This window comes from Pipistrellus hanaki (genome assembly GCF_964339955.1).
Source record: "Pipistrellus hanaki genome assembly, chromosome: 5".
Taxonomy (NCBI): domain Eukaryota; kingdom Metazoa; phylum Chordata; class Mammalia; order Chiroptera; family Vespertilionidae; genus Pipistrellus; species Pipistrellus hanaki.
This window is the reverse complement of record NC_140507.1, coordinates 29,178,228-29,206,078: the sequence shown is the minus strand read 5'-3', so window position 1 is coordinate 29,206,078 and position 27,851 is coordinate 29,178,228. Positions and strand designations below refer to the sequence as shown.

The following is a 27,851-nucleotide window of genomic DNA, read 5'->3' as shown; positions in this document are numbered from 1 at the left end:
AAAAATCAGATCTGCCAGCACTGGGTCCTGATTCCTGCAATTCCCTGTGGTGATAGCTGACTGGCGTGGAAAAGCAACTGCTCCTTTTGATGAGAGCAGGGACCCTCTGTTTCCCCAACCTGGCCCACTACACTGCCTCACTAGGCCCCTGTCCACATTTGAGATGGCCACCCTGAGGCAGATTTTTGCAACATTAGCTTTGTCTCTTCACAGTGGAAACAAATGGCTGAAGGAGCCTGAAGCAAAATAGCAGCTGACCCCTTTGTGTGTCAGGTGAGATGATTCTCGCTCAGCAGTGAAGGTGGCAGGAGACTGGTGACAAAAGGTCAGATTGGGAATACTTTTGAAGATTAAGGTATGAAAGAATTAAAAAGGATCCCATTAAAAAAAAAAAACTTAGATTATTTAAAAAGGATTTATTTATAGTGGAATATTAGAAAATGGGTATTGAACTTTTAAGGTAAAAATAATTTTTTTTTTCTTCACTAATACTCTCCAAATTGGATTTCCTAGGTCAGGAGTGGGTAATTTTTTTTCTGCCAATGGCCATTTGGATATATATTTTTAAAAAATATATTTTTATTGATTTCAGAGAGGAAAGGGGAGGGAGAGTGAGACCGAAACATCAATGATGAGAACCATTGATTGGCTGCCTCCTGCACACCCCCTATTGGGCATGGAGCCAGCAACCCAGGCATGTGCCCTTGACTGGAATGGAATCTGGACCCTTCAGTCCCTAGGTTGTCGCTCTATCCACTCAGCCAAACCAGCCAGGGCCATTTGGATATATATATATATATATATATATATATATATATATATATACACACACACACACACTGTATATATATATATATATATATATACACACTGTATATATATATATACAGTATATATATATATTTTTTTTATTTTTTATTTTTTTAAAATATATTTTATTGATTTTCCACAGAGAGGAATAGAGAGGGATAGAGAGCTAGAAACGTTGATGAGAGAGAAACATCGACCAGCTGCCTCCTGCACAACCCCCACCGGGGATATGCCCGCAACAAATGTACATGCCCTTGACCGGAATGGAACCTGGGACCTTTCAGTCCACAGACCGACGCTCTATCCACTGAGCCAAACCGGTCTTGGCAACCATTTGGATATTTTTAATGTAACGGACCATACAAAATTATAAACTTAAAAACTAGCTTACTATATTTGGTCAAACACTTAATTAACTCACCCCTAATGCCTTGGCAGGGCCAGACCAAATGATTTCTCAGGCCTTATAGGCCAGTAGGCGGGACATTCCCCACCCCTGCCCCAGGTGGTACACTATCATATTCTAGGAAACACTGATAGTTTTGGGAAATTGGATTGGGAAAGCATTGAGAATAGCCCCAAGTACTAAGGAAAGGGTTAGACTCTTGCCCCAGGAGATGGAATGGAGTGATATCAACCTATAGATGGCCTCCCCAGGGGCTTGGCTCCCCACAGGATATCCTCTGCCCCCAGGAGGTGGAAGGGCTACTGGGGTTGAACTCCCTGAGGGATACTTGGTGGATCTCCAAGGTGGCCACTTGCAGCACCTTGGAGATCCACCAAGTATCCCTCAGGGAGTTCAACCTGTGCCTGCAAGGGTGGGGCTAGGAGAGGCTCCAAGATTTCCATATAAGAGGGGTCTGGGGCCGCATCTAGTTAAGAAGCGCTAAGAAGATAACTCAGGAGCTTGTTTTTAAAGATACTTTTTCAGAGGATGGTCTTCACTCAGATTTCTAGTACAAGTCGATAAAAATAGTAAAGTTGCATCTGATGATGTCTTTATTTGCTCTTTCTATATCACTGGGTACATCTCCAATTGTCCACGTTGAGGCCAATTATTTTATTATGAAGTGGGTTGATTTGGTTAGTGGAGATGGATAGTGGCTATGGTTGGGGGTGGGAGCTAGCCCACTCTCACTTTTTTTTTAAAATCCTCACCCGAAGATGTGTTTATATTTATTGATTTGAGAGAGAGAGAGAGAGAGAGAGAGAGAGAGAGAGAGAGAGAGAGAGAGAGAGATGATGTGAGGGAGAAACATCCTTGGGTTGCCTCAGGTAAAAGGCCCGACCAGGGATTGAACCCAAAACCTAGATATGTGTCCTGACTGGGAATCAAAGTCGAAACCTTCCAGGTATACGGGGTCCACGCTCCAGTAAACGGGGTCGCGGGTCAGGGTCGGACTCTCACTGCCGGCCCCGCCCCTGCGGCGAGAAGCCGGTGTGCGGGCGGCGGGCAGAGGCCGCCCTCCCGCCCTTCCAGCCGCGGCGGTCACTCGGGCGCTCGCGCGCATGCGCCGCCCTCCGCGCGGGGGGGTCGGGGAACGGGGGTGCCCTGGGCTCTTTCCCTCCCTCATCCGGGTCCTGGGCGAGCGGGCGCCGTGCGCGTGTCCCGCGGCCGAGCTGCTAATAAAGTTGCACCGAGGGGAAGCGCAGCGACGGTGGGGAGAGCGCGCCCGGCGGCCGGAGAGTGAGTGAGGGGCCCGGGCGCGAGCGGGCGCGGGAGCGGGGCGCAGGCGGAGCCGGGCGCTCCGGGCGGACGCGGGCCGAGGCGGGGCGTTCGGCGCGGCCGCCGCCGAAACCGCCCGGGCCTGCCGGGAGGGAGGTAGGCCGAGCCCCGGCCTGTGGGGTCCGGGCGGGCGGGCGGGGACCGGGCGGCCCGTCTGGCGGCGGAGGCCTCGCCCGCGGCCGGGGGCGTCGTGAGGCGGGGCGGAGGCGGAGGCGGGTCCTGGTCCTGCGCCGGCGTGACCGCGGGTCCGGGAGGGAGGTGTTGGGGACGCCCCCGAGGGGCTCCCCGGCCCCGCTGCTGCCCAGAGGACCGGGTGGCTCTTCCTCACCCAGGCACCACCCCGGGGCGATGGCCGTGCTCGGCGGCGGAGCATCCTGGCCGGCGCCACTGCAGAGCTGTCCGGTGGCTTGACGAATCCGTGCCGCCGTCGCTTTGTGTTGCGGAGATAAGGATCCACCTTATCGGTGGGAATTACACGGCGGGCAGCTGTGACCTGCTCCTGCACGCCACCGGGTGTTGGGCCCGGTGGCTGCCACTTGCCATGCCGGTTTTCACCGCTGCAGAGCTTTCTTCTGCTTCGTGTGAAACTTGTGCATAGCTGCACGGAGAGTGCCCAGCAGCGAGTCTGCTGCCTTCATGGTAGTCAGCCCCTGCCCAGGTCCTTAACTTCGGTATCAATCCTGTAGATTCATATTCCGGGGTCCGTCTTCCCCCCTCTCCCCCCCGCCCCCCTTTCCCTTTTCCTTTCTTCCCCCTTCAGCTGCTGTTATTACGTGGAGTTTGGAGCCTACGCTTTGAAAACTCCCATGTGGCGCCCGTCTTAAGTTGGAGCATGCTCAGTAGCCAAAAACAGATTTTGGTTTGCAAAAAGAGCTGGGACGAGGATAGTCGGGTATTCTGGACGTTTGCCCGCTTCCTAACAAAACGTTCCAATTCTGGTTTGGATGGCATTGGAGAGTGAAGCTGTAGGCCAGCCTGGAGGTGAGGAATGCCTGAACACCCTGGGCCAGATCTCTATCTTGATTGTAGAGACATTGTTTCCTGACCAGCTGGAGGTCTTGGGGGTGAAGGGGGGAGGTGTGTGTGTGGGGGGGGGGGGGGAGGGGGGAGGCATTCCTGGCCGCCTGAGCCTTGACATGGGTGTGGCGCTAAGTATATCTTGTTTACCTTATCTTTCTATGGAAAAAGTTTTCAAATCTGGTTGGGGTTTGTCACATCATGCCTGTTGCCTGGCACTACCAAACGTGTTCTTATCTAGCACCAAAGACTTGATAGGTGGAGGTTGTGGCTTGGCCTCACAGAAGTTGAGAGGAAAGGGGACTTGAGTTGCTGTTTTTTTAAATTCTTTAAAAAAAATTTTTTTTGTTTTAAAAACCGGAATACAGTACTTACATTTCCTTGCAGTGCCCAAATTACCCGGGGTGAATTAGTTTTTAATGTTCATTTGAAAGTTGAAAGGTTGAAAACGTTAATCCCAGTAGGTATAGTACCATCCAAGTAGTTTAAAATTTCTGCTTGATACCAGAAAACAATAGCTAAACACAGTGTAATAGTTTTCCATTTTATTGGTCCGAATATTGTTATGAAATTAGTGGGTTCCAAGTTAAGCTAGGTATTATTTTTGGATTTGAACAAATTATTTTATATTATTATTATTTTTTTTTTACTCCTTTGCTAACTCTTATCCCTCTAAGGTGAACCTGGAGATTATACAAGAATACAAAACAACTCGCAAGAGACAAAGTAACGTGGCCTTCATAAAAGTTATACATATTTTGTTTAGGCTTTTAATTTAATTTTTGTTTATGATTGTTTGCATTTTTGTCAGCATCCTCCTTTCCTTCCTCTCTACATTGCTGCTCCCTCAGTGTGCCTTATTTTTTCACAGAGCTGCTATTATGGCATAAATTAGTCTCGTTTATTTTTGTTATAAAAATCCATTCATCCCTTAAGTGTAAAAGTTAGATGCATCTTCTCAACCGACTTTCCTCTTAGATTTTTTAAATGCATCCATATGATATCATCTGGTTTAAAGGAGGAAGAGAGCAGGGAGCTGGAAAAGAAAAGAATAAAATAATTTTCGTAGAATCTGCGTGGATTTGGTAGTATTATCTACTTGTCTGGTTCACTGTAGTAGGCGCCACAGAAATGGGTAGATTGATATGTGCTGCGTTTCTTTTCCCTCTGGCGAAGTCAGCTGTTAATTTCAGTGGGAGACATGGCAGAATGTTGTTACTAATGAGGTTTGAATCAGATTGTTGTTTGCTGTCGGTTATGTAACATGTTTCTGGGAGTATTATTAAAAGTTGCCTTCTGTTGCAAGGTAGAGGCAAGTAAATTCTCCTTACCCTCTTCACTGGGTTTTAATTCTTGGCTGAACCTGAAGGCACATTAGACTATAACCATAATTATACCTGGGCAGCCTGTCTGTTTCCTGTTTTCATCATGAACCCAAACATTATGATTTGCAGCGATGATCTTTTTTGTCCTTTGCATTAAACAGAGGCAATATGTTGTTTTCTCTCTACTGAAACCAGATTTGTAACTTTGTCAAATCAAAGATAGTGGCTGTTAGTTTTTTGAAGACTGGGCAATAAAATATCAAAGTTTTTATTTTTATTTTTTAGTAACTTAAATTGAAATATTTTAAAAATTCTATTTTACACAAATTGCTTGCTTGTGTTTATGTAAATGTTAATGTTACCAATACTTTGTGGAGTCTTTGAATTAAGAAAGCCCTTTTTGTTTATGACTTATCAGTGTTTATTATTACCAGATGTATGTGTTGGATTAGGCAGTGAGCCACACATTTGGTTGAATTTCAGAGCTGACTTCAGTACACTATAGGATATTGCTGCCTTTATTCCCCTGGTTTATCCGTCTTCCCTGTTCTCTTTACTTCTAGAGGTGTGTGTGTGTGTGTGTGTGTGTGTGTGTGAGTGTATGTTTGTGTGTCCTCCCTCTTTTCTCTCCATCCTAAGCACAAAGAAGCCAAATAGTTTTATTTCCTCAAATGTTACAGGCATCTTATATCCTGTGTGTTTGCTAGTCTACTCATAAGGTCAGAGACACGGGAGATTTCCTTTTGTAAAGGACAGTAGCAGCATGAGGGATGATTCTTTTCTTCACCATCCTGAATATCTTGGGGGAAAAGTATCTGGGAGGTTAGGACTCAGGAAGGCTGTGCAGAAATGGGGTGCTTTCCCACCAACAAAGATGGTCATGGCCCCAGGAAGCCTATTCATGCCTTCCCACTTTAAAAGTTAATAGGATAGTAGTTATTAAAAATTTTAGTGCTGGATTATCCAGTTCATTGTCATTGTCTAGAACTCTGAATCTGAGAGGTATGTTTACTAGGTGGAAGGTTAAGATAGAAAATTCTTTTTGAAGATCTGCTAAAAATTTTGTTAGAACCAACTAAATTCCCGATCTTTTCTGTCACTTTCATATTCTAACAGCTTTTTATCATTTTACTCCTTTGAATAAATGGATCAATTACAATTTTTTTCCATAAATAATCAGCTATAGTTCTAGGCTGTTTAGTTTTGTATATTTTTGCCTTCATTAGCTAGGTGGGAAGATTTTCGGCTCCATTCTGGTAAGGAGGTGGTTTCAGAAGGAATTTATTTTTTATTGGATTTATTGGGGTGACATTGGTTAATAAAATATTATAGGTTTTAAGTGTACAATTCTATAATTGTATTCATATAATCTATGTATTGTATTGTATGTTCATCATCCCAAGTCTAGTCTCCTTCCATCACCATTTATCCCCACTTTACCCTTTCCTACCTCCCCTCACCACCCCTGCCCTCTGGTAATATTCATACATTTATTTATGAGGTGGTTTTTTGTTTTTGTTTTTGTGTGTGTGCGCGTGCGTGTTTTGCTTAATTCCTTCACCTTTTCCACCTAGCCACCGAATTCCTTCTCCTCTGACAGCTGTCACTCTGTTCTCTGTATCTATAAGTCTGTTTCTGTTTTGTTAGTTTATTTTGTTCATCAGATTCCACATATAAATGAAATCATGTGCTATTTGTCTTTCTCTGACTGGCTTATTTCTTGGCTTATAGCATAATATGCTCCAGATCATCCATACTGTCACAAAAAGGAAATAATTTCTTTTTTAAAGCCAAGTATTCCATTGTGTAAATGCTTTTTTTTTTTTTTTTTTAATCAACTCATCTATTACTGATGGACACTTGGGCTGCTTCCAAATCTTGGCTGTTGTAAATGACACTGCAGTGAACATAGGGGTGCATATGTTTTTTTTTAATTAATGATTTGGATTTCTTCAGATATATTCCCAGAAGTGAAATTGTTGGGTCATAAAGCAGTTCCATTTTTAATTTTTCAAGGTTAACACTATACTGCTCTCCATGGAGGCTGCACCAATCTGCATTCCCACCAACAGTGCACTAGGGTTCCCTTTTCTCCACACCCTCACCAACACTTGTGTTTGTTGATTTATTGACGATAGCCATTCTGACAGGTGTGAGGTGATATCTCATTGTGGTTTTATTATGCATTTTTCTCATGATTAGTGACTTTGAGCATCTTTTCATATGTCTGTTGGCCATTTGTGTGTCCTCTTTGGAGAAGTGTCTATTCAGGAACTTTGCCAATTTTTTAAAGTTTTTTTTTGTTTTTTTTTTTGTTTGTTTTTTTTTGTTAATTCTCAACAGGATATTTTTCCCATTGATTTTCAAAGAGAGTGGGAGGGGGGAATTGGGGAGGAGAGAGGGAGGGAGGAAGAAAGAGAGGGAGGGAGGGAGGGAGAGAGAGAGATGGAAGGAAAGAGAGAGATCAAGATTGGTTGTCTCCTACAAGCATTCAGACCAGGCTGGAAATTAAACCTGTAACCCATTTAGGTGTTCTTGACTGGGAACCAAACCAAGACCCTTAAATAGGTGGGGCCCACTCTCTAACCATTGAGCAATGCTGGCCAGAGCCCTTGTCCATTTTTAAATCAGATTGTTTTTTGTTGAATTGTATAAATTCTTTATAAATTTTGGATATTAACCTCTTATCAGATATATCATTGGTGAATATGTTCTCCCATTCAGTGGATTGTCATTTCATTTTATTAATGGTTTCCTTTGCTGTGCAAAAACTTTTTAGTTTGATGTAGTCCCATTTGTTTATTTGTTTTTGTTTTCCTTGCCTGAGGAGATACATTAGAAAAAATATTGCTTGAGAAATGTTCAAGATATTACTGCCTGTGTTTTCTTCTAGGATTTTTATGGTTTCAAGTCTAACAATTAAGTCTTTGAGTTTATTTTTGTATATAATATAAGAAGGTGGTCTGGTTTCACTTTTTTGCATGTATCTGTCCAATTTTCCCAACACCGTTTATTGAATAGTCTGTCTTTATCCCATTGTATGTTCTTGACTCCTTTGTCATATATTAATTGACCATAAAGGTGTGGGTTTATTTCTGAGCGCTCTATTTTGTTCCATTGATCTATATCTGTTTTTATGCCAGTACCATTCTGTTTGGATTACTGTGACCTTGTAGTATAGTTTGATACCAGGTAGAGTGATTTGTCCAACTTTGTTCTTCTTTCTCAGATTGCTGCTGCTATCCAGGATATTTTTGTTGCCATATACATTTTTGGAATATTTGTTCTAGTTCTGTGAAATATGCCATTGGTATCTCAATAGGAATTGTTTTGGATCTATAAATTGCTTTGGGTAATATGGATATTTTATCAATGAATTTTTCCTATCCATGAACATGGTATATTTGTATCTTCTTCACTTTCTTTTTTCAGTGTTTTATAATTTTCTGAGTACAGGTCTTTTACATTGTTGGTTAAATTGATTCCTAGGTGGTGGTTGTTTTTTTCAATGCAATTATAAATAGGATTGCTTTCTTCATTTCCTTTTCTGATAGTTCATTATTGGTATATAGAAATGTACCAATAATGATTTCTCGATATTTATTTTGTGTCTTGCTTCTTTACTGAGTTAATGTATCAGTTCTAGTAGTTTTTTGGTGGAATATTTAGATAGTTCTCTATATATACAATAGTATCATGTCATATACAAATGACAGTTTTACTTCTTCCTTTCCAATTTGTATGCCTTGTATTCTTACCTGTTTGTTGTGGCTAGGACTTCCAGTACTGTATTGAGTAAGAATGATGAAAGCAAACATCCATGTCTTGTTGCCTATTGAATTAAAACCTAAAGACAAACCTATTGAGTTTGATGTTGGCTTTGCGTTTATCATATATGGCCTTTATTGTATTGAAGTGTGTTCCCTCTTTTCCCACTTTGCTGAGAGTTTTTATCATAAATTGGTGCTGGATTTTGTCAAATGCTTTTCTGGCATCTATTGATATGATCATATGGATTTTATCCTTTTTGTTTATGTGATGTATCACATTTAATTGATTTGCAGATGTTGTACCAACTTTGAATCCCAGGAATAAATCACACTTTATCATGGTGTTTGATCTTTTTAATATACTGCTGGATCTAGTTTTGTTAAGGATTTTAGCATTTTGTTCACTAGGGATATTGGCCTATACTTTTCTTTCTTTGTATTATCTTTATCTGGTTTTGGAATTAGGATAATATTGTCTTTGTAAAATGAGTGTGGGAGTCTTCCCTTCTCTTGAATTTTTTGGAATAGTTTGAGAAGGATAGGTGGTAGTTTTTGAATGTTTGGTAAGATTATCCTATAAAGCCATCTGGTCCAGGACTTTTGTTTGTTGGGAGTTTTTTTGTTTATTTATTATTGCTTCAAATTCATTAGTTGTAATCGGTCTATTCAGACTTTCTGATTATCCCTGATTCAGTTTTGGAAGATTGTATGTTCCTAGGAATTTTTCCATTTCTTCCAAATTGTCCAATTTGTTGGCATATAGTTGTTCTTAATATTTTCTAACACTCCTTTGTATTTTTTTGGTGTCAGTGGTTCTCTTTAATTTTTGATTTTACTTATTTGGGTCTTCTCTCTTTTTTCCTTGATGAGTCTGGTTAAAGGTTTGCCATTCTTGTTTCTCTTTTCAAAGAATCAGCTCTTGGTTTCATTAATCTTTGGTATTGTTCTTTTAGACTATTTTGTTTATTTCTGCTCTGATCTTAAGAAGTTTTTTATTAGACAGTTCTGTGTGTGCACTACTATAATTGTAATTCACTTTTGGAAACTAGTTGTTAAAGTACATTTTGTAAACAAGTTTTTTTTTTCTCTTGAATTCTTTGGTACACCAGTCTCTGACTATAATGTACTATATATAATTTACAGACTGGTATATTCTGTAGAAATTTGGAAATAGGTTGATCTGTCTTTAGGTTTTAATTAGATTTTTTTCTTTTGATTTCCATATATATGTTATTTTGCTATGACTGAAAATAATAGTGAGAAAAATAAAACTAGTATCACCTTTCCACCTTTCTCTGAGCTTAGCAACTGGAGTCCTGGGAAGTCTCACATTTTTCAGATTTAACTATGACCTCAGAATATGGTTGGTGTTTTCAAGGCAAGTTTTGTTTTGTTCAATTTTGTTTTCATGATGTGTTAGGATCTGCCTAGCATCTATCTGGTAGGTTGTATAACTTGAGATCTAGTTATTCTGGTTTGTATGTTCTCAGGAAATGGGGGCACTGCAGACATATGTCAAAGTGTAGCCTTTCATTTTCTTTCTCCTATTCACATCTTTCTGCTCACTTAAGTGAGTGCCTGCTTAATTCACTGATCATTTCCACTCTTGGGGGTTGAAAGTGTAAATTACATGAATACTGCCTAGAGCTGAAAAGGTATCCAGAGCCATATTTGCTATCTTTTAAGTAGGTGACTTGAACTCTTGGGGGGGTGCACATGAGGTATCTGTGGAACATCTTCATAAAACATTGGAATATATCTTGTGTACACAAGTTAGCACTTTGTGCTCCAGAGACACGTAATATAATGATTTGGTATCCATCCTTGATGATTTTATAATTTAAAGGAAAGCACTATAAAGATTGACCAGCTCTGTGTCTATTCCTGTGCCTACAGGTCTGTACAGGTATACTTGAATACATCTGGTAGTAATGTAGGGAATCTTGCAGGCTCTGTGGGGGTGAGTGATATATCTAGATCAGGCTCTGCTTAATTAGAGGACTTAGAGGAGCAGATGCAGTTTAAAGAGTGATTAAAAACTGGGAAGCAAAAGTCTGGATGTGGGAGATAAAAAAAAGTATATACTTGTGTGGGCACAAAGAGAGGCCAGGCAAGAAAATTATGCTGTGAAAAGTGTGAGGGACCGTGAGTTCAGCTCCTGGATGGCTATAATTCTCAACCACTATGAAAACTTTTTGATGCCTTTGGAAATTGGGATCACTGCTGATAAAAGTGGTGATTTAAGTGTTTCTTTAGGAAAGTGGTTTTGATGCTCGTGATTATATCTCCCTTATAAATGTTTCCTTAAAGAATAAGATTTCTGAATCTAGGAGACCTTGTGGGTAATCTTGCTCTTGGTTTCTTTATCTTCTCTGCCTGCAGCATGATTGTGGCTTACATATTTTGTCATAGTTATAGACTTGGGTCTAAGATTGGTTTGACAGTGGTGGTGGTGGTAGGGGTTGTCTTGCTGATACTTGGTGACTACTATTGATATTAGAACTACAAGGGTAAGGTATTTTTCAAGTTTTATCACCAACAACAGCAAGAAAGTTACCCTTGAATTTAGTATATAGGCAAGTGACTTCTATTGCAGGTGATCTTAAAGTCCTTGGTTCTAAAACCTACTTCATAACTTGGGACTCATGTTAAAATGTGGGAGATAGGACCCTACTTTCACCTGATGAATCTGAATTTTGTGGTGATGAGTAATTTGTTTTTTAAACCCCACCTTGCATTTGTTTGTTCAGGTTTGGCAGAAAAGATGGTGGGTTGTGACCCATATGGGCCTTTAATTTCATGGGTTGATATGCTCAGGAGATTTTGTTTTGGCTAAAGTGTTGGGCTAGGTTTTTGAATTGGTTTGTTTGCTTTCTATTTTGGATTGAAACAATTGATGTTGGAGCAAAAAGTGAAGTAGCTGTTGCTATGAATTTACCTCTTAAGTTTGGGCATGAGCCGTAGCAGTATGTGTTTCTGTGTCTGTCGGTCAGTAGGAGAGTGTTAAGGGTGGTTTGTATGTGTTTATGGGAGTTGGTCAGGAGGTCCTAATCAGGTACCTCCAGGTAAGAACAGGACCTTTGGGTTTTTGATATTAATTTTACTTTATTTGATTTGGAAGCCTGGTGAAGCTTAACAACATTTTATTCATACATTTAATGTACATAAAATGTAATTCCTGATATTCAGTTTCATATTAGCGTTCCCCAAATCGGTTTATGACAAATCCCATTCTTTTTGGAGCTTTAGAATTACTGTTGACTCCTCTGTTTTTACATTCCACTTATCTATTCTATCAGGAAACCTATTATCCCCCAAAATATATATTATATTGTCTACTTCTCACCTCTTCACTGCTATCACCCTGGTCTAAGCCATAGTCATATCACCTAGATTCCTGTAACTCTGTACTGGTCCCCCTGGTTTTACCCTTGCTGACCCCACTCCCCCAGTTTATTCTCAACACATCAGCCAGAGTAATCATATATAATAAAAGCCTGATATAGTACTAAGTGTCCGACTGTTCCACAGTTCAACCAGTCTCTATGATGTGCACTGACGACTAGTGGGCAGACGCTCTGACCAGTAGGTTGGCTTGATGCTGGGGTCCGGCTGATTGGGACTGCTCAAGGCAGGCTGGACCCACCCTGGAGCCTTCCCGCAGTCCCTCCCCAGCTCCGAATATGCACAGGGTGGGTGTCCCTCTGCCTGGCCTTTACCTTTTCTCAATCCGGAACCCCTTGGGGGATGTCGGAGAGCCAGTTTCAGCCCAATCTTTGTAGGCCAGGCTGAGGGATCCCACTGGAGCATGGATTCATGCACCGGGCTTCTAGTTGTTTAATAATGTCATGTTTCCTCTCAGAGCTCTCAAATGGGGTCTGAATTTCACTTATAGTGAAAGCCAAAGCCCTTACTGTATCCAATATGACCAGTCTGTGTCTTTTACCTGTTTGATCCCACTCTTTATTTCCCCCTCCTAGTTCACTTTATTTTCAGACTACCCTGGTCTTGCAGTAATGTGAGTGTGCCAGGTATGCTTCCAACTTGCAGTAATGTGAGTGTGCCAGGTATGATCTTTGTGTTGCCTTTGCCTGTAATGCTTTTTCTTCAGATATCTGCCTGGCTCTTATTTCCTTAAAAGTTTTGACTCAGTTGACACCTTCTCAGTGAGGCCTGTCCAACCTATTGGAAATTATATCTCTCCCACAACATGCCTTTTCTACCCCACTCTGCTTTATATTTTCCATCTTGCTTTTTACCTAACAAACCCTATTGTATCACTTATTTATTGTATGTTGTCTGTCTCCCTCCATTGGAATGTAAGCTACATGAAGACAAGGATTTGGTCTTCTTTATTCACTTAAGTATTCCCAGCTCCTAGAATGCTACCTCAGTAAGTGCACTTTTGAATGAGTAACTTGAATTTAATAAGTTCTCTGAATATGCTTTATACTGCTTCTTAAATATTACATTCTGATAGACAAAAATCAAGTAAACCAACAGATAATTACAAATAGGTTAATATAGTGAAGGATGTGAACATAGTATTTATATAGGGGTATAGGGTGGTCAGGGAAGGTCTCTGGGAACATAGCTAAAGTTGAGGCCTAAATGAAGCGAGGTCTAGAAATTAATGGTTGGAGCTTGAAGAGAGTGGTCCAGGTAGAGAATGGCATTTGTAACATACCTGAAATACAAAAGACATTTCCAGGCAGGAAGAGAAATGCTCTGGAAAAATGAATTCTTACTAATATTTATTTAGAGCAGAAAGTATTTTACCCTAGTTACTAATCGATTTAAATTTCAGCTTCTAAACTGGTATAACCCTAAATATAATGAAGGGAATTCTTTTGAAATATGAATGACTCTTGTAATGTAATCCCTCTTTAGGAAGTATTTTAATATTAGAAGCCCAGTGCACAAAATTTGTGCATTGGGCATGCGGGGGGGGGAGGGGGGGAGGAAGGGGGAGGGCGCGAGTTCCCGGATTGCAAGAGGGCGCAGGCCAGGCTCAGGGACCCCACTGGTGCAGGGTCGGAGCCAGGGTGGGACACAGGAGGTTGGCCAGCCAGGGAGGGACCGCGGGAAGGCTCCAGGGCATGTCTGGCCCATCTCAATCAGTCCTGACCAGTTGGACCCTAACAGCAAGCTAACCTACCAGTAGGAGCGTCTGCCCCTTGGTGGTCAGTGCATGTCATAGTGAGTGGTTGAGCGGCTTTAACATATCATTAGCATATTATGCTTTGATTGGTTGAATGGTCAACAGGATGACCTGACACTTAGCATATGAGGCTTTTATTATATAGGATGGCTGAGGTTCAGCTATACTTTGGTTTTAAAATCTGTTTTTTCCTTTGACTATGCAAAAGTACATGTTTATTTTAAGAAGTAAAGAATTGTGTGAAGCAGAGTGTTTTGTATCCTTGCCTCACCCCCACCACTAATACCTTTCAAAATTCTTTATGCAGGTTCTCTATTTATCAACCCTTTGCACTCCGCTGTCCCCTCTCAGGGGACATTGGAATTCTAGCATATCACTCGGATGTCCCCTCTCAGGGGACATTGCAGTTTATTAGTGATTACGGGGAATTGAGTTAATTCAACGCACGTTTCGCAAAGTAGCGTCGAGTAGCTGGTAGCCAATGTCCAGAATGGTTCGGAGTAGCTGGTAGCCAATGTCCAGAATGGTTCGGAGTGCAAAGGGATAAACAAATACTGAGCACATATGTCACTCGGTTTATAGCAACGAGTGAAAACAGATATGGTTGCTCTCATTTACATTCTTCCAGAACTTACTTTCTTGCAGAGCTGGACAGATAGATGTAAAAATAAAGGTACAAGTGCTACCAAATAGAGGTATGTGATATAATAGAGGAATTTCACATAGGCAGAGTGCTCTGGGAAGGCTTCCCTGGAGAAGGAATGTTTGAGGTGAAATCAGAGATGTATTTGTGAGTGTGCATATTTGTAATGTGATAGATTCTTTTGTAATTCATGTTATCTATTAATTTTATAAGGTTTTCATATATGGCGGAGGTACCACTGCATTTCTTTAGATTTCTGAGATACTGTTCTGTGCTATTGTTCTTTCAATAGTTGCAGTTTTTCAGAACTCAGGGAACCTAACACATGCAGCAAGTTCTAAATCTTACTATTATCACAGTTTTCTTTCTAGCTGAGATCATTTCTTTTTGAAATGACAAAACGTATCAATATGAGAATCATCTCTTCAGATCTTCATAAACTAGAGGTCAACTCTAAAAGGCCAAGCATAGTTGTTTAAGTTTCTCCAAGTTCTGATGTAAGAAGCACATATTCCTGTGTGTTCAGTTACTGGCCTTTGGGGCTTGTATACATACTTTTTACTCTCTATTTTAATGTCCTGTCTCAGGTGACTATCATATGGAAGTAAGTCTAGAGTGAAACTGAGTGATGTGCTAAACAGTATATTAAGCTTTTCATTGCGCCTTCTCTTTTTCCTCATTATTCTTTAAAATCTTTGAGGTTACAGATAAGTGTTCTTTAAGCCTCAGTTCCTAGCACAGTGTATTCCTGGCTTATTAGGTACTCAATAAAATTTGAATAAATCAAATATCTATTCTTTTAGATTCAACTCTCACTTCTGTTAATATGATCCCCCAAATCTACATATTCATTCCTCTTCTCATGAGCTTTAATCTCATATCTTCTTGAAGCTGCATCAGTGCTTGCTTCCTTATATCCCTCCACCATCAGCTTCTTGCCTTATCTTGGCTTTAACTAGAATTCCTCTGTTTAGGTAAGTGGTATCTTTATTCTTTCAGCTTTTAAACTTCACCTTTTTTGTTTGCCCCTGTTTCTATTCTAGGTAGTCACCAAGTCTTATTGATTGTTTATTTGTAATATCTCTCATATAGCCCTTCCTTATCTATAGCTCTGCTTTCTCACTTACCTTGTTCTGTGTACACCACCCTTTTATATCTTCCTTTCATAGTTGGGATTACTACTATGTTTTCCATCTTCTTTTTCTGCCATTTTGTCTCCTTCAAATGCCTCTTTGAGCATATCTTTCTGCTTAGGTGGAACTCTACATGCACATAGGATCACTTCCAGCAGCCTGACTCCTTATCCTTGAATTCAGTCTTTCCCTTTTTGGCATTTATTCTGTGGTGATGCTTTAACCTTTTGCTTCACAAACTGGTTAATTGTATCCTCCTAGTCTCTCCTGCCTCATTTGGCTTAAGTGATACTTGGTTTTCCTTATTCTTGACTTTTATTACCAACTGGACTGTGAATTGTAGATTGTTGCTCCCAAAATTTGTGCTAATATGATGAACAGTTATCCACGTCTCATCCTTAAGGTTTGTATTAACCTCCATGTAGTGTGTGTGTGTTTGGGGAAGACGGGGCCTGTCAGAGCTTGTTTTTTTGTATATTTCCTAATAAGCCCTCTACTTTTTGTCTGTCTCTAGTCATTTATAACACAGTTAATTCTTCTTAAGCAGTTTAATTCACAAGTATATAATCTTTTTCCCTTTTTTCCCTTTGTTTTTCAGTTATATTGGGATGATTCCTCTTGCATTATTTTCTCTTAAAGATCTAAGTGTGATAGTGTTTGATTACTAGATTTTATTATATTCACTCAAACTGCAATGTTGATAATTGACTGACTCACTGTACACAGATTGTCCTGTGTATTTATTTCTCAATGGGATTTTAGATGGGGTGGTTGGGGATTCTCAGGTTTTTAAGCTAGAAATATAAATTCCCTGAAAAATGTCATGGGCACTGTTCAGTTTCATTTGTTTTTTGTTTTATTAACTTCTTGGTTAACCCACTGTCATTGTAACAAGTCTTGGCTTTTAAGGAAAAGGTTCAATAATATTCAGTCTTTTTTTTTTTTTTTTTTTTTTTTTGCATTCTAAAACATTGGTTTAGTATAGCCTCTATAAGAGCAAAAAAGAGAAAATAGAATTTGTCTTCTACCCCTAATTGTGCTATTGAAGTAAAGCTTTGATATTTGCAAGTAGTAATTTTTACGTTTGCTTCTTATGAAGGTTATTGCAAAAGAAAATCTATGATTTAGGTTTCTTGAAATCTACTTTTTTTTGTTTTCTTAGGAACTAAATACATAACCTTTAAAAATAATAACATATTATTCTCAGTGGTGTACTCAGGATAGCTTTAACATGTTAGTGACCCAGGATGAGGATGACAGAGGCGCAAGTAGGAATTCTCTCAGAAGTCAGGTTTTCATGTAGAGCATTGTCTCAAATATCTGGGCTGTCAAAATATATCTTCTCTTCTACTTGAAGAGAACTCAGAGGTAAGAAAGCACTGGAGCACATGAAAGTACTAAAGATACAAATTGCACACTGTGTGCTAATTGGGTCCTTTTGGAGATAGAAGAAAAGTGCATTCTCATTGGTTAGTTTATACATCATTAGGTAGTAGTTAAGCTTCTCCAAAACCAGAGGAATGTGGAAGAAGCTATGAGGAATGGAGAAAGAGGAGGCAAGAATTGAGGAGTAAAAGAAATGAGAACAAAAGAGAGGGGGGTGGGGAGCAATAGAGAGAGGTTATAGGGATCATCAGAAAAGACTTTGGGAGAAAAGAAAAGCTGCAATTTTTTTCACCTCCTAACATCTCTGAGTTAATTGTTTATCTCACTTAATTCTCAGAACTTACATTCACTATATAAAATAGGAAAGAATGAGAATACAGTGTGTTAGATCCAGAATTTGAACCCTTAACAGTGCTTGGCATAGTGAATATTCAATAAATGTTAGTGGTCTCCTTCTCCTCCTCCTCTAAGGAATATTTTCTTTGCTTTAGCAATTGATTTTGTATACTTAATGAGAAATTCTTTCATAACCAATGAAAAGATGCTGTTGAAATCCTTGAAATAACTTTTATTTTTTTTTTAAGAAAGTTGTGTCTAAAAGTCTACCTTTTCAAAATCATTCATGCACTTTCATCTATTCATTTGATTGGAGGAGCATCATCCAACGTCAGTCAGTAACTATGCATCCTATTCTCCATACTTTTTATAATGGATTTCCAACACAGCACAGTAACAGGTTCATAATGATAATTAAATCTTCAAGAAAAGCACATGTTATATTTAGGTCTTTGTAAATGAACTAATGATAAGTGGTGTAGGAAAATGCTCATTTTTAAAATGAAACCACTTAAAATGCAGATCAGTATTTCATACTAGATTGTGACTAAAAGATCTGATTGGGACTTTATCTTGAAAATTAAAATGTTGGATAAATGTTAGGTTATAATTATAAATAAGCATTTATTTTATAACGAACAAAGAATGAATCGAGTGTGAATAGATAGGCTTCTTTCTTCTCACAAAATAATTTAGTAGCATAATATAGCATCCTATCAAACATGACATTTGTGGTGCTGACATTAAGAGGATTTTTGTTTTTTTGCAAAAATATCCATAGAAATATATATTGCTTTCCCCAATAACCTCTGTTAATTCTTTGATAGTCAAGTAATTCTTTCTCTACAACAATTGACTTGTTTACCGATCACTACAAAAGTGATAAATTCCTGAAGCTCTGTTCTACATCACTGCAAACCCACTACAGGAGTTTCATCCATCTGGGCCAAAGTGCATCACTCCCATGGGTTTTCTAGGCAAAGTGAATTGCAAATCTGATGCTAATACTGCTTGCTGTGCCATGAGTAAGAAAGTCCTTTGTCTCTGACCCAGGAGTCTCATGTACTTTGTGGAACTTATTTGCTTGTAGAGTAGTAGGGTAAAATTAAATTCCAAGCCCTACATTTTTGCTATCATTTTAATAAGCTTAGTGAAATTTTACAGTTTTTGCAAATTTGCAGTTTTACTCATGGTTTATGATGATGGAGATGCTAGTGAATGCGAACTAATTTTATAGGTGATTTGCTCACTAGTAAATTTTTAAAAGACTTTTTATATTGAAGTATATCATAATAAAGTATATAAATCTTACATGTATAACTCAGTGAACTTTTACATATGTGTACATTTATGTTGTCACCCAAATCAAGATATAGAAAATTTATAGCTCCCCGGAAGTCTCTCTTGTCCCTCATATTAGTAATATTATTGCCTCTAATGACATTGGTTAGTTTTTCCTCTTTTTGAATGTCATATAGATGGAATGATATAGTGTTTAATATTTTGTATCTGAATTCTTTAGTATATCCATGAGATCCATCATGTCTTTTAGGAATGGAATAGTTTGGTCCTAGGAATTTATGTTTAGTTAATAAATATTGTCAAACAATTTTCCAAAGTAGTTGGGTAAATTTATATCATTCTATATTTAAAAAGTTGAGTGTAAGATTTGTCCCTACCCTTTTCGTAGGGCTATTTTTTTAAATTTATTTTTCTAAATTAAATTTAGAGAGAAAGGGAGGGAGAGGGGGAGGGAGAGCAAGAGCGAGAGACAGACATATAGAGAGACAGACAGAGACTCCATCTGTTGATAGAACCCACAACCTGGTTATATGCCCTGACTGGGAATTGAACAGGAGACCTTTTGGAGTATGGGATGATGCTCCAACCAACTGAGGCACACTGGGCAGGACCCTGGTGCTAGTTTTAAGAAAGCACTAGTCTTAGGTTTTAAAATCTGACACACCTTATTCTTTCTGATGCCAATCTCTTGCAGTCTAACTAATGACATCATCTTTCACCATTCACGAAATCATTGGCCTTTTCTTTGTTCATATTGTTTTTTAAAGTTTCTCTTGTGTTTAACCTTCCACAATATCTTTGTATCTAGTTCTACAATCTTCCTCATAGTGATACTTTATCAATAACTCTTTCTCTTTTCTACCAGTGAATGTTCCCTAATATTCGGGTATTTACCTGCTGCTCTTTTCATTCTTTTGAAAACCCACATTTTCTTTACTGTTTCAGCTCTTTGTACAAAATCTTAAGTCTGTTTCTCATCTTTTCTTTGCTAAACCTATATCTCCAGTCATGTCCCTTTTCTCAATAGAGTTAACCATCTTCTCTGCTGACTAAGCCACTTTCATAGTATCCTTAATTCTGTTAATGGAATTGTCATTATCTTAGTCACCTGGATTTAAAATTTGAAGTTATCTTTTTAATTGCAAGGTACAATTGATAGAAAAATCAATGGCCATTCATTATATACTCCCTTAATATGTAGTATGGCACATGGCATAGTGCCAGGTACTGAAGACTTGTTCCTGGGAAGATTTTATATTCCATTTGGGAAGTTAAGATATGTTTTTATCATTTCAGTATTATTTAGAATAAGTATAATAAATGGCCATAGCCTTTTTAGGGTGGAAGAGTAAAGAAATTTTTTTACAAAAGGGTATGGGTTTGAGCTTATCATTAAAGATGACTGAGATTTCTCTTAAAAGACACAGATGGGCAGAGGTGCAGGGATTGGGGTTGGATCAGAAAGTGTGTATAGAGGTAGGTATGTTAGACAGAGACAAGATCTAACCAATATTTGAAATCTACACTCTTCCTCTTCTGAATAATAATGATCATAATTCACATTTGAATAGTGCTTTTCAGTTTATAAAGTATCACTGTTACCTTTAACATTACTTCTGTTACTTCACTGGTTGCTCATTATCTGCAGTTGGCTGTGTAGTTACCACAGGGGATTGTACCCCCTCTTATCAGTGGAGTGCCACTGCACATCATTTCCTCTTGTCATTAACTCCAAGAGCTTCTTAATGGTACAGAGTAGTGGTCAGCCTGGAGCAAGTTCATTAAGTTAATGTGCTTAAAATATCACAGAAGGCGGTAGGAATTATAAAATTATAAACTGTTCTTTTCTCAGTTAAACTTTGAATTATCTTTAAATTTATTCAGTATTAGAGGCCTGGTGCACAAAATTTGTGCATGGGTAGGGTTCCTAGGCATGACCAGCAATCAGGATCAATCTGTGGGGCAACTGGTGGGGCGATCGGGGGGCCCCCGCTGACACCTGCCTTGGCTGCCCTGGCGCTTCCTGCTCGCCAGCCCTGCCCCCTGCCGCCTCCGCCACTGCCGGTTGTCTCCCTCTGTGGAGCGACTGGCAGGGCAGACGGGGCCCCTACTGGCACCTGCCTTGGTTGGCCTGGGCCTTGTGGGCTGGGGGCAGCTCCTGCGTTGAATGTCTGCCTCCTGGTGGTCAGTGCACGTCATAGCAACCAGTCGTTCCTGTGGGATCAGGCTGAATCAGGCTCTCCAACATCCCCTAGGGGGTCCCAGATTGTGAGAGAGTGCAGGGCAGGCCAAGGGACTCCACCAGTGCACAATTGGGACACTAAAGGGATGCAGGAGGTTGGCTGGCTGGGGAGGGACTGCAGGGGGAGAGGGGGACTCCAGAGAGTGTCCAGTCCGTCTCGCTCAATCCCGATCATCTGGACCCCAGCAGCAAGCTAACCTACAGGTCAGAGTGTCTGCCTCCTGACGGTCAGTGAACGTCATAGTGAGCAGTTGAGCGGCCTTAGCATATCATTAGCATTATGCTTTGAATTAATGGCCCGGTGCACAAAATTCATGCATGGAGGACGGGGGTATTCCTCAGCCCGGCCTGCACCCTCTCCAACTGGGACCCCTCGAAGGATGTCCTACTGCTGGTTTACAGGGATTGGGCCTAAACCGGCAGTTGGACATCCTTCTCACAATCCAGGACTGCTGGCTCTTAAACGCTTACCTGCCTGCCTGATTGCCCTTTACCACTCTGCCTGCCATTCTGCTTGCCCCCAACTGCCCCCCTGCTGGTCTGCTCACTCCAAACTGCCCCCCCCCCTTTGCTGTCCTGATCACCTTCAACTAACCCCCACTGACAGCCTGCTCGACCCCAATTAGCCCCTCTGCTGGTCTGCTCACCCCCAACTGCCCCCACACTGGCCTGATCACCCCCGACAACCCTCCCTTCCCCCCACTGTCCTGATCACCCACAACTGCCCTTTTGGCCTCTAACCGCCTCTACCTCCGCACAGCCACCATGGCTTTGTCCAGAAGAACGCCCAGAAGGTCTCTCAGTATAATTAGCTTATTACCCTTATATTAGTATAGATGGTTGAACAGCTGACTGGTGGACCAGACCCTTAGCATATTAGGCTTTTATTATATAGGATTCTTAGTTCTAAAAATAGATACTTTCCATTTTTTTATGGAAAGTATGTGTGTTAGGATTTATTTGAGGGCTTGATGCATTTTATCTTACGACAACTGTTACTATAATTTACATTTAATAATGTGACTTGAATAAAACCATGGCTTTTGCCCAAACCTTATAAGTCTGTGAAACATTTTAAAGAGAATAATGACCTTAGGGAAGAGCTAGATTTTCTTAAGACTTTTGTTTGGATCAGGACATATGTTCAGAATTGACATAGCATGCAACATGGGTTTCAAAGAAGAAAAGTACTTAAGAATCAAACCTAAGCAGGCCATTTGAGGGCTTACTAGCCTGAAACTAAAAAGAATAAAATCTAGCGGTTATTTCTTTTTAACAATACATAGAAAATGCAGCAACCTAGTTTTGCTATTGGTTATCATTTGGCATTGCCTATGAATTATTTGTTCATGTTAAGAAGAAGGAATTGAGTGATCACAGGACTTTAGAGAAAATTTTTCTTTCTAGACTTAGGTTTTTTGTTTTACTTTGTAATGCTTTTCTGCTCTTATTTAAAAATAACATACTTTTCAATTATATTGATTTTAATGTATGTTAATTGTATCCATTTAAATTAGGGATCTTATCCTTTTCCCCTTTCTCTTTCAGAACTTGAACCAGTGAAAAAGCTTATGGCATTTATGAAGATAAATGTCACTCCTCCCTTTTAAATTGGAGCTTCTGCTTTGGACCTGTGTATAACTTGTCATCTGTGATCTGTTCACTCAGTAGCCATTGACTTTGAGTTGCAAGAAGGTCTCTGAAGATTGATATCAAATGACGTCAATGGCCAGCTTGTTTTCTTTTACTAGTCCAGCAGTAAAGCGATTGTTGGGCTGGAAGCAAGGCGATGAAGAGGAGAAATGGGCAGAAAAGGCAGTCGATGCTTTGGTGAAAAAGCTAAAAAAGAAAAAGGGTGCCATGGAGGAACTGGAGAAAGCCTTGAGCAGTCCAGGACAGCCGAGCAAATGTGTCACTATTCCTAGATCTTTAGACGGACGCCTTCAGGTTTCCCACAGAAAAGGCTTACCCCACGTTATATATTGTCGTGTTTGGCGCTGGCCTGATTTGCAAAGTCATCATGAGCTAAAACCATTGGATATTTGTGAATTTCCTTTTGGATCTAAGCAAAAAGAAGTTTGTATCAACCCATACCACTATAAGAGAGTGGAGAGTCCAGGTAGGTTTTACCCCTTGAGAAGAATTAAAAAGACTTCTGTCTTCCTGATTTGCATTTGACTGGATTTAATAATTTAAAGGTTATATTAGCCTTGTATTTTCCTTCTTACAGATTTTAATCTTGGAAAGAATACTGAATTTTGAATTCAGCTTTTTGTATATAGATAAAATTGCTCCCAAGTGGCTTATTCTGATTCATTGTTAAAGAGTCAGTTATATGTAATTGCCATTCCAGTGAATGACCTGTTTGTATTTTATTTAGGGCCTAAGCTCTATGTGCATACTACACCTACTCTTTTTTTTTATCTGTTTAAGAACTTTGTTCTTATAGTTGTTACCCCTTCCCCCAGCTTTATATTTTTTCTCTCTACTAGACTATTTGTGAGAGCATATTACATGTTATAATACTGCTCCTCCTAAAATAAAAGTTAAAAAGAATTCCTGTTTTGACCTCATGTTACACCTACTCACATGCAATCTTATGCACTGTGTCCTCTAGTTCTGTTAGAGGAGTCTCAATTTTTATTAACTTCACATTACTTTCCTTCCATTCTTTCTTGACACCTCTCCAGTTAGTCTTTCTTCTCTACCATTTGACTTGTCAGGATCACCAGTGATTGCCTTCTTACAGGTAAATGGGTCATTCTCAGTCCTCATCTTATTTGCCCTCCCAACATCATTTGATACAGTTGTTCTCCTTCCCTCCCACTCAAAACTTTTTCCTTATTGGCTTCTTAAACACTACAGTTTCCTAATTGTGCTTAGTCTCTTTGTTGGTTTATTTTCCTATTTTTATAGGACTCAGTCTCTGGACAGTTTATCCATCTATATTTTCTAAGAGCTCTCATGTTATCACATGTCTTAAAAACATCTATAAGCTCATGTTAACATTTAGAACTCCAAAGTCAACTTTTCTTATGAGATTTAGATTCTTATATCCAGTTCCCTACTTGATATCTCCACTTGAATATGTCTAATAAATATATCATATTTAATGTCTAAGTAGGACTTCGGATTTTCCCCCACTAAATCAGTTATTTCTCCATTTATTCCTTATTGAAGTAAATGGCACCAGTGTTCATGTAATTGCTACCTAGAAGTCATCTTTTACTTTTCTCTCTCAGTATTTGAGCTAAGAGCAAATGCTGTTTGCTATATCTTTAGAATATATGTTGATAGTATCATCTCTCACCATTTCTAATACTACTGTTTCAATATAGAATATCATAATCTTTTACCTTCAGTAGTCTTTTTAAAAATATATATATTTTATTGATTTTTTAGATAGAGGAAGGGAGAGGGATAGTTAGAAACATCAATGAGAAACCTTGATCAGCTGCCTCCTGCACACCCCCTACTGGGGATGTCTGCAACCTCAGTACATGCCCTTGACCAGAATCAAACCTGGGACCCTTTAGTCTGCAGGCGGATGTTCTATCCACTGAGCCAAACCGGTTAGGATTCAGTAGTTTTATAATTTACCTTTCTACCTCTTTTAGACCCTCTCCAACCCATTCTGTTTTCTACATAGCAGGCAGAGTAATAGTTAAAAAATATATCAAATCATTCCAGCCTGTGCTCAAAATATTTTAAAGGCTCTCTATCACACTTAAAACAGATTTCTACAAGATTCTACACTGACCTGTCTTACTTCCGTTATTCTTTGGACTTGCCATATTCCTGCATCTAGGCTTTTTTCTTACAGTATTCTTCTCCCAGTACTTTTCGTGGCACATTTTCTTACTCCATTCAGTCCTTGCTCAAATAACCCCATCATTACTTGACACTATGTTAGACATTTATTTTGTTTATTGACTGACATGAGCAGGACCTTCCTCTGCCTCGTTCTGCATTGCATCCCCAGTGCCTAGAATAGTATTATTTCCTGGCACTTAATAATTACGCTTAGTAAATATTTTATTGTAATGAATGAATTACATAAGCTGAGATACTGGCAGGGTGCATTAGTTATCTACTGCCACATAATAAATTACCAAAAGCTAAGTGGCTTAACACACATTTATTATCTCACAGTTCCTGTTGGTCAGGAGTCTGGGCACAGCTTAACTGGGTCCTTTGTAGTGCTGTAATCAAAGTGTTGGTCAGGGCTTAGAGATTTTTAGAAGTGAAATTACATTGACAAGTATAGGAAAATTGTAAAAGACATGAATTGGTACAATAAGAGTTTATAGAAATTAGGTTTGTTTCTGTTTCCTATAGTGAAAGGTAATAAGATATTTGAATGTGTTTGATCATTTGGGTCTTTAGAGAAAGTGAATGTTTGAATAAAGTTTATCTTAAAAAACAATTTTTGGGGGGTTATTCCTCACCCAAGGGTATTTTTCCATTGATTTTTGGGGAGAGTGGAAGAGAGAGGGAAAGACAGAGAGAAACATCTATGTGAGAGAAATACGACGACTGGTTGCCTCCAGGTTAGAGAGGAGTCTGCAACTGAGGTACGTGCCCTTTACTGGAATTGAACCCAGGACCCTCTGGTCTGCAGGCTGACATGACACTATCCACTGAGCCAAACCAGCTAGGGCTAAAGTTTATCTTTTAAAAAGATATATCTCTTAAAATATTTAGGCTTTGTGTATATATTTTCATTATGGTCATGATTAGAAATCTGGTTTTGAATGAAGACTTCTGCATAAGAAAGATTATTATTTTGAGTAGGGAAAACTTGACCGAAGAACATAAAATGTGAGATCTCACAATCTAAAACATGAAATGGCCCTAGCTGGTTTGGCTCAGTGGATAGAGCATCTGATTCTGGTCAAGGGCACATGTGACTCTCCCCCCTCCCCCCACCCCTTTACGGGCTCAATCCCTAGTGGGGGGTGTGCAGGAGGCAGCCGATCAATGATTCTCTGTCATCATTGATGTTTCTGAGATAGAGGGGGGCAGGGAGGGAGGGATGAAATGTTAAAAATTGGAAACATGGAGGCTTTCAGAACATCTATATAGCTTACTTCAATCTCCCAGTCTTGTCTTGCTTCCTGGTTCAGTGCTAGGCCAACTAAATTTGTCCTTTCTTATCTTTCTCCTGGAATCTCCCCATCTCCTTGATTCTCCCTACCCTTAGCATTCCCAAGTGAAATCCTCCTTGTTCTTTAAGGTCCAATCAGATATTGTATTTTCTACAGTATTTTGTTTGATTCATTGCCAGCTAGAAGTACTCACCTTTGTTGAACTCCCATTTCATTAAAATTTTTGTAATATGGTCGTTTTAAAATATGCCTTATCTCCTATAGAACAGGAGTGGTATCTTTGTTGGGTTTTCTGTCTCCCAGAATACTTTATACATGCTAAATGCTTACAGGGTTTTGGGTTTAATTATTAGGTAAATAGATTTAAGGTTCTACAAAGCAGTACTTCCTAAAAGTGAATTGTTTAATAGGTTTACCATTTTTTCTGAATCTTTCTTTGTATCCCTTAATGTGCATGGGATATTTGCTTTAGTCATTGCTGATAGATGAATTTTGATTTTGTCTTTCAGTCTTACCTCCAGTATTAGTGCCTCGTCATAATGAATTCAATCCACAACACAGCCTTCTGGTTCAGTTTAGAAATCTGAGCCACAATGAACCGCACATGCCACAAAATGCAACTTTTCCAGATTCCTTCCACCAGCCCAACAACACTCCTTTCCCCTTATCTCCAAATAGCCCCTATCCCCCGTCCCCTGCGAGCAGCACGTATCCCAACTCCCCAGCAAGTTCTGGACCAGGAAGTCCATTTCAGCTCCCAGGTAAGAATTTATTTTATCGATACAAAAAAATAATCCCTGAAAATCAGCAATTGTTATACTGCCGACTCTCTGGATGAACCGTTCTATGCCAAGATCTAGCTACTTTTGACTATATTCTTTGGTAATTGTTTGATTTACAGAAAAGTTTAGATTTTATTTTGCCAAATATCATGTTTACATATTTTCATATAATTTAAAATACTAAGTCCCATTTATTGAGTGCCTTTTATATAACTGATGCTGTGATAAAAGACATTATATTAAATTTAATCTTCAGAACAGCATGTGAAATGATATTATTTCTGTTTAACAGGTGGAAAAATAAATTGATACTAACTCCAAGAGTTTAAGTACCTTGCCTCAGGTCCCACAGCTAATAAATGGGAGTTCAGACCAAGTTTCTTTGACTTTAATGTTTGTGCTTTTTAAACTTTACTACATTGTTTGTCAAATCATTTTAGACTTTGGAAGGTTAAATTGAATTCCAGTTATCTTTAATTAGAAGACTGGTTAACTGTTTTGCTTGAAGAAAGATAAGTAGATTATAATTTATCTAGTTTCTGACTTGCTAATGGCATGTCATGGCATGTACAAACACATCTTATGTGACTCTGTGAAATATTTGAATGCTTAGTGCATGTGGAGTCATATGTAAGCATATTATTTGTGGCTTCTCTGTAGCAAAATATTAATGAATGCATTTTTTAAAAAGAGGAATTGAGTATCAACCCTTTAACTTGCTGCTATGTATTTGCAAAAGCTAATTTTTATACTTTGTCCTACATTTGGTTTTGATTGTATCTTTATCTCAAAATATTTCTTGTACAAACCTTGGGGCGAAAGAAAAATTACAGTCAGTGTTTATAGTTTCTGAGACAAAGAATTTTAGCTGTAGCTTTGCAAAGAATTTCAGACATGAGTGTTGGAACTCAAAAGACTTTCTAGTAACATTCAGTTTCCTGAGAGAATTACCTAGCCATTAAATAGGGTACAATAACCATTATAGGACATTGCAAAAAATTAGACAATTGCCCTTAGTATTGATGGCAAATTTTGAAGCAGCATAGCTTCCCCACCCCCCCCCAGTTTTGAATAACAGTATACAGTATGTGATTAGTTTAATAATTTAAA

General features: G+C 39.3%; 1 protein-coding gene across 2 annotated transcripts in view; it reads left to right on the top strand.

Moving 5' to 3' along the window:
* The first annotated feature begins 2,328 nt into the window (after nucleotides 1–2,328).
* SMAD5 (SMAD family member 5) overlaps nucleotides 2,329–27,851 on the top strand; it is a 42,452-nt gene continuing 16,929 nt past the window's right edge. The window contains exons 1-4 of one of the 2 annotated variants that reach the window (XM_084884563.1): nucleotides 2,329–2,497; nucleotides 3,297–3,517; nucleotides 22,400–22,970; nucleotides 26,469–26,720. In XM_084884563.1, the coding sequence (XP_084740689.1) occupies nucleotides 22,568–22,970; nucleotides 26,469–26,720 (655 nt within the window). In that variant the 5' untranslated portion in view covers nucleotides 2,329–2,497; nucleotides 3,297–3,517; nucleotides 22,400–22,567. The remainder of the gene's footprint in view (nucleotides 2,498–3,296; nucleotides 3,518–22,399; nucleotides 22,971–26,468; nucleotides 26,721–27,851) is intronic. The other variant, XM_084884562.1, reaches the window with a different exon arrangement.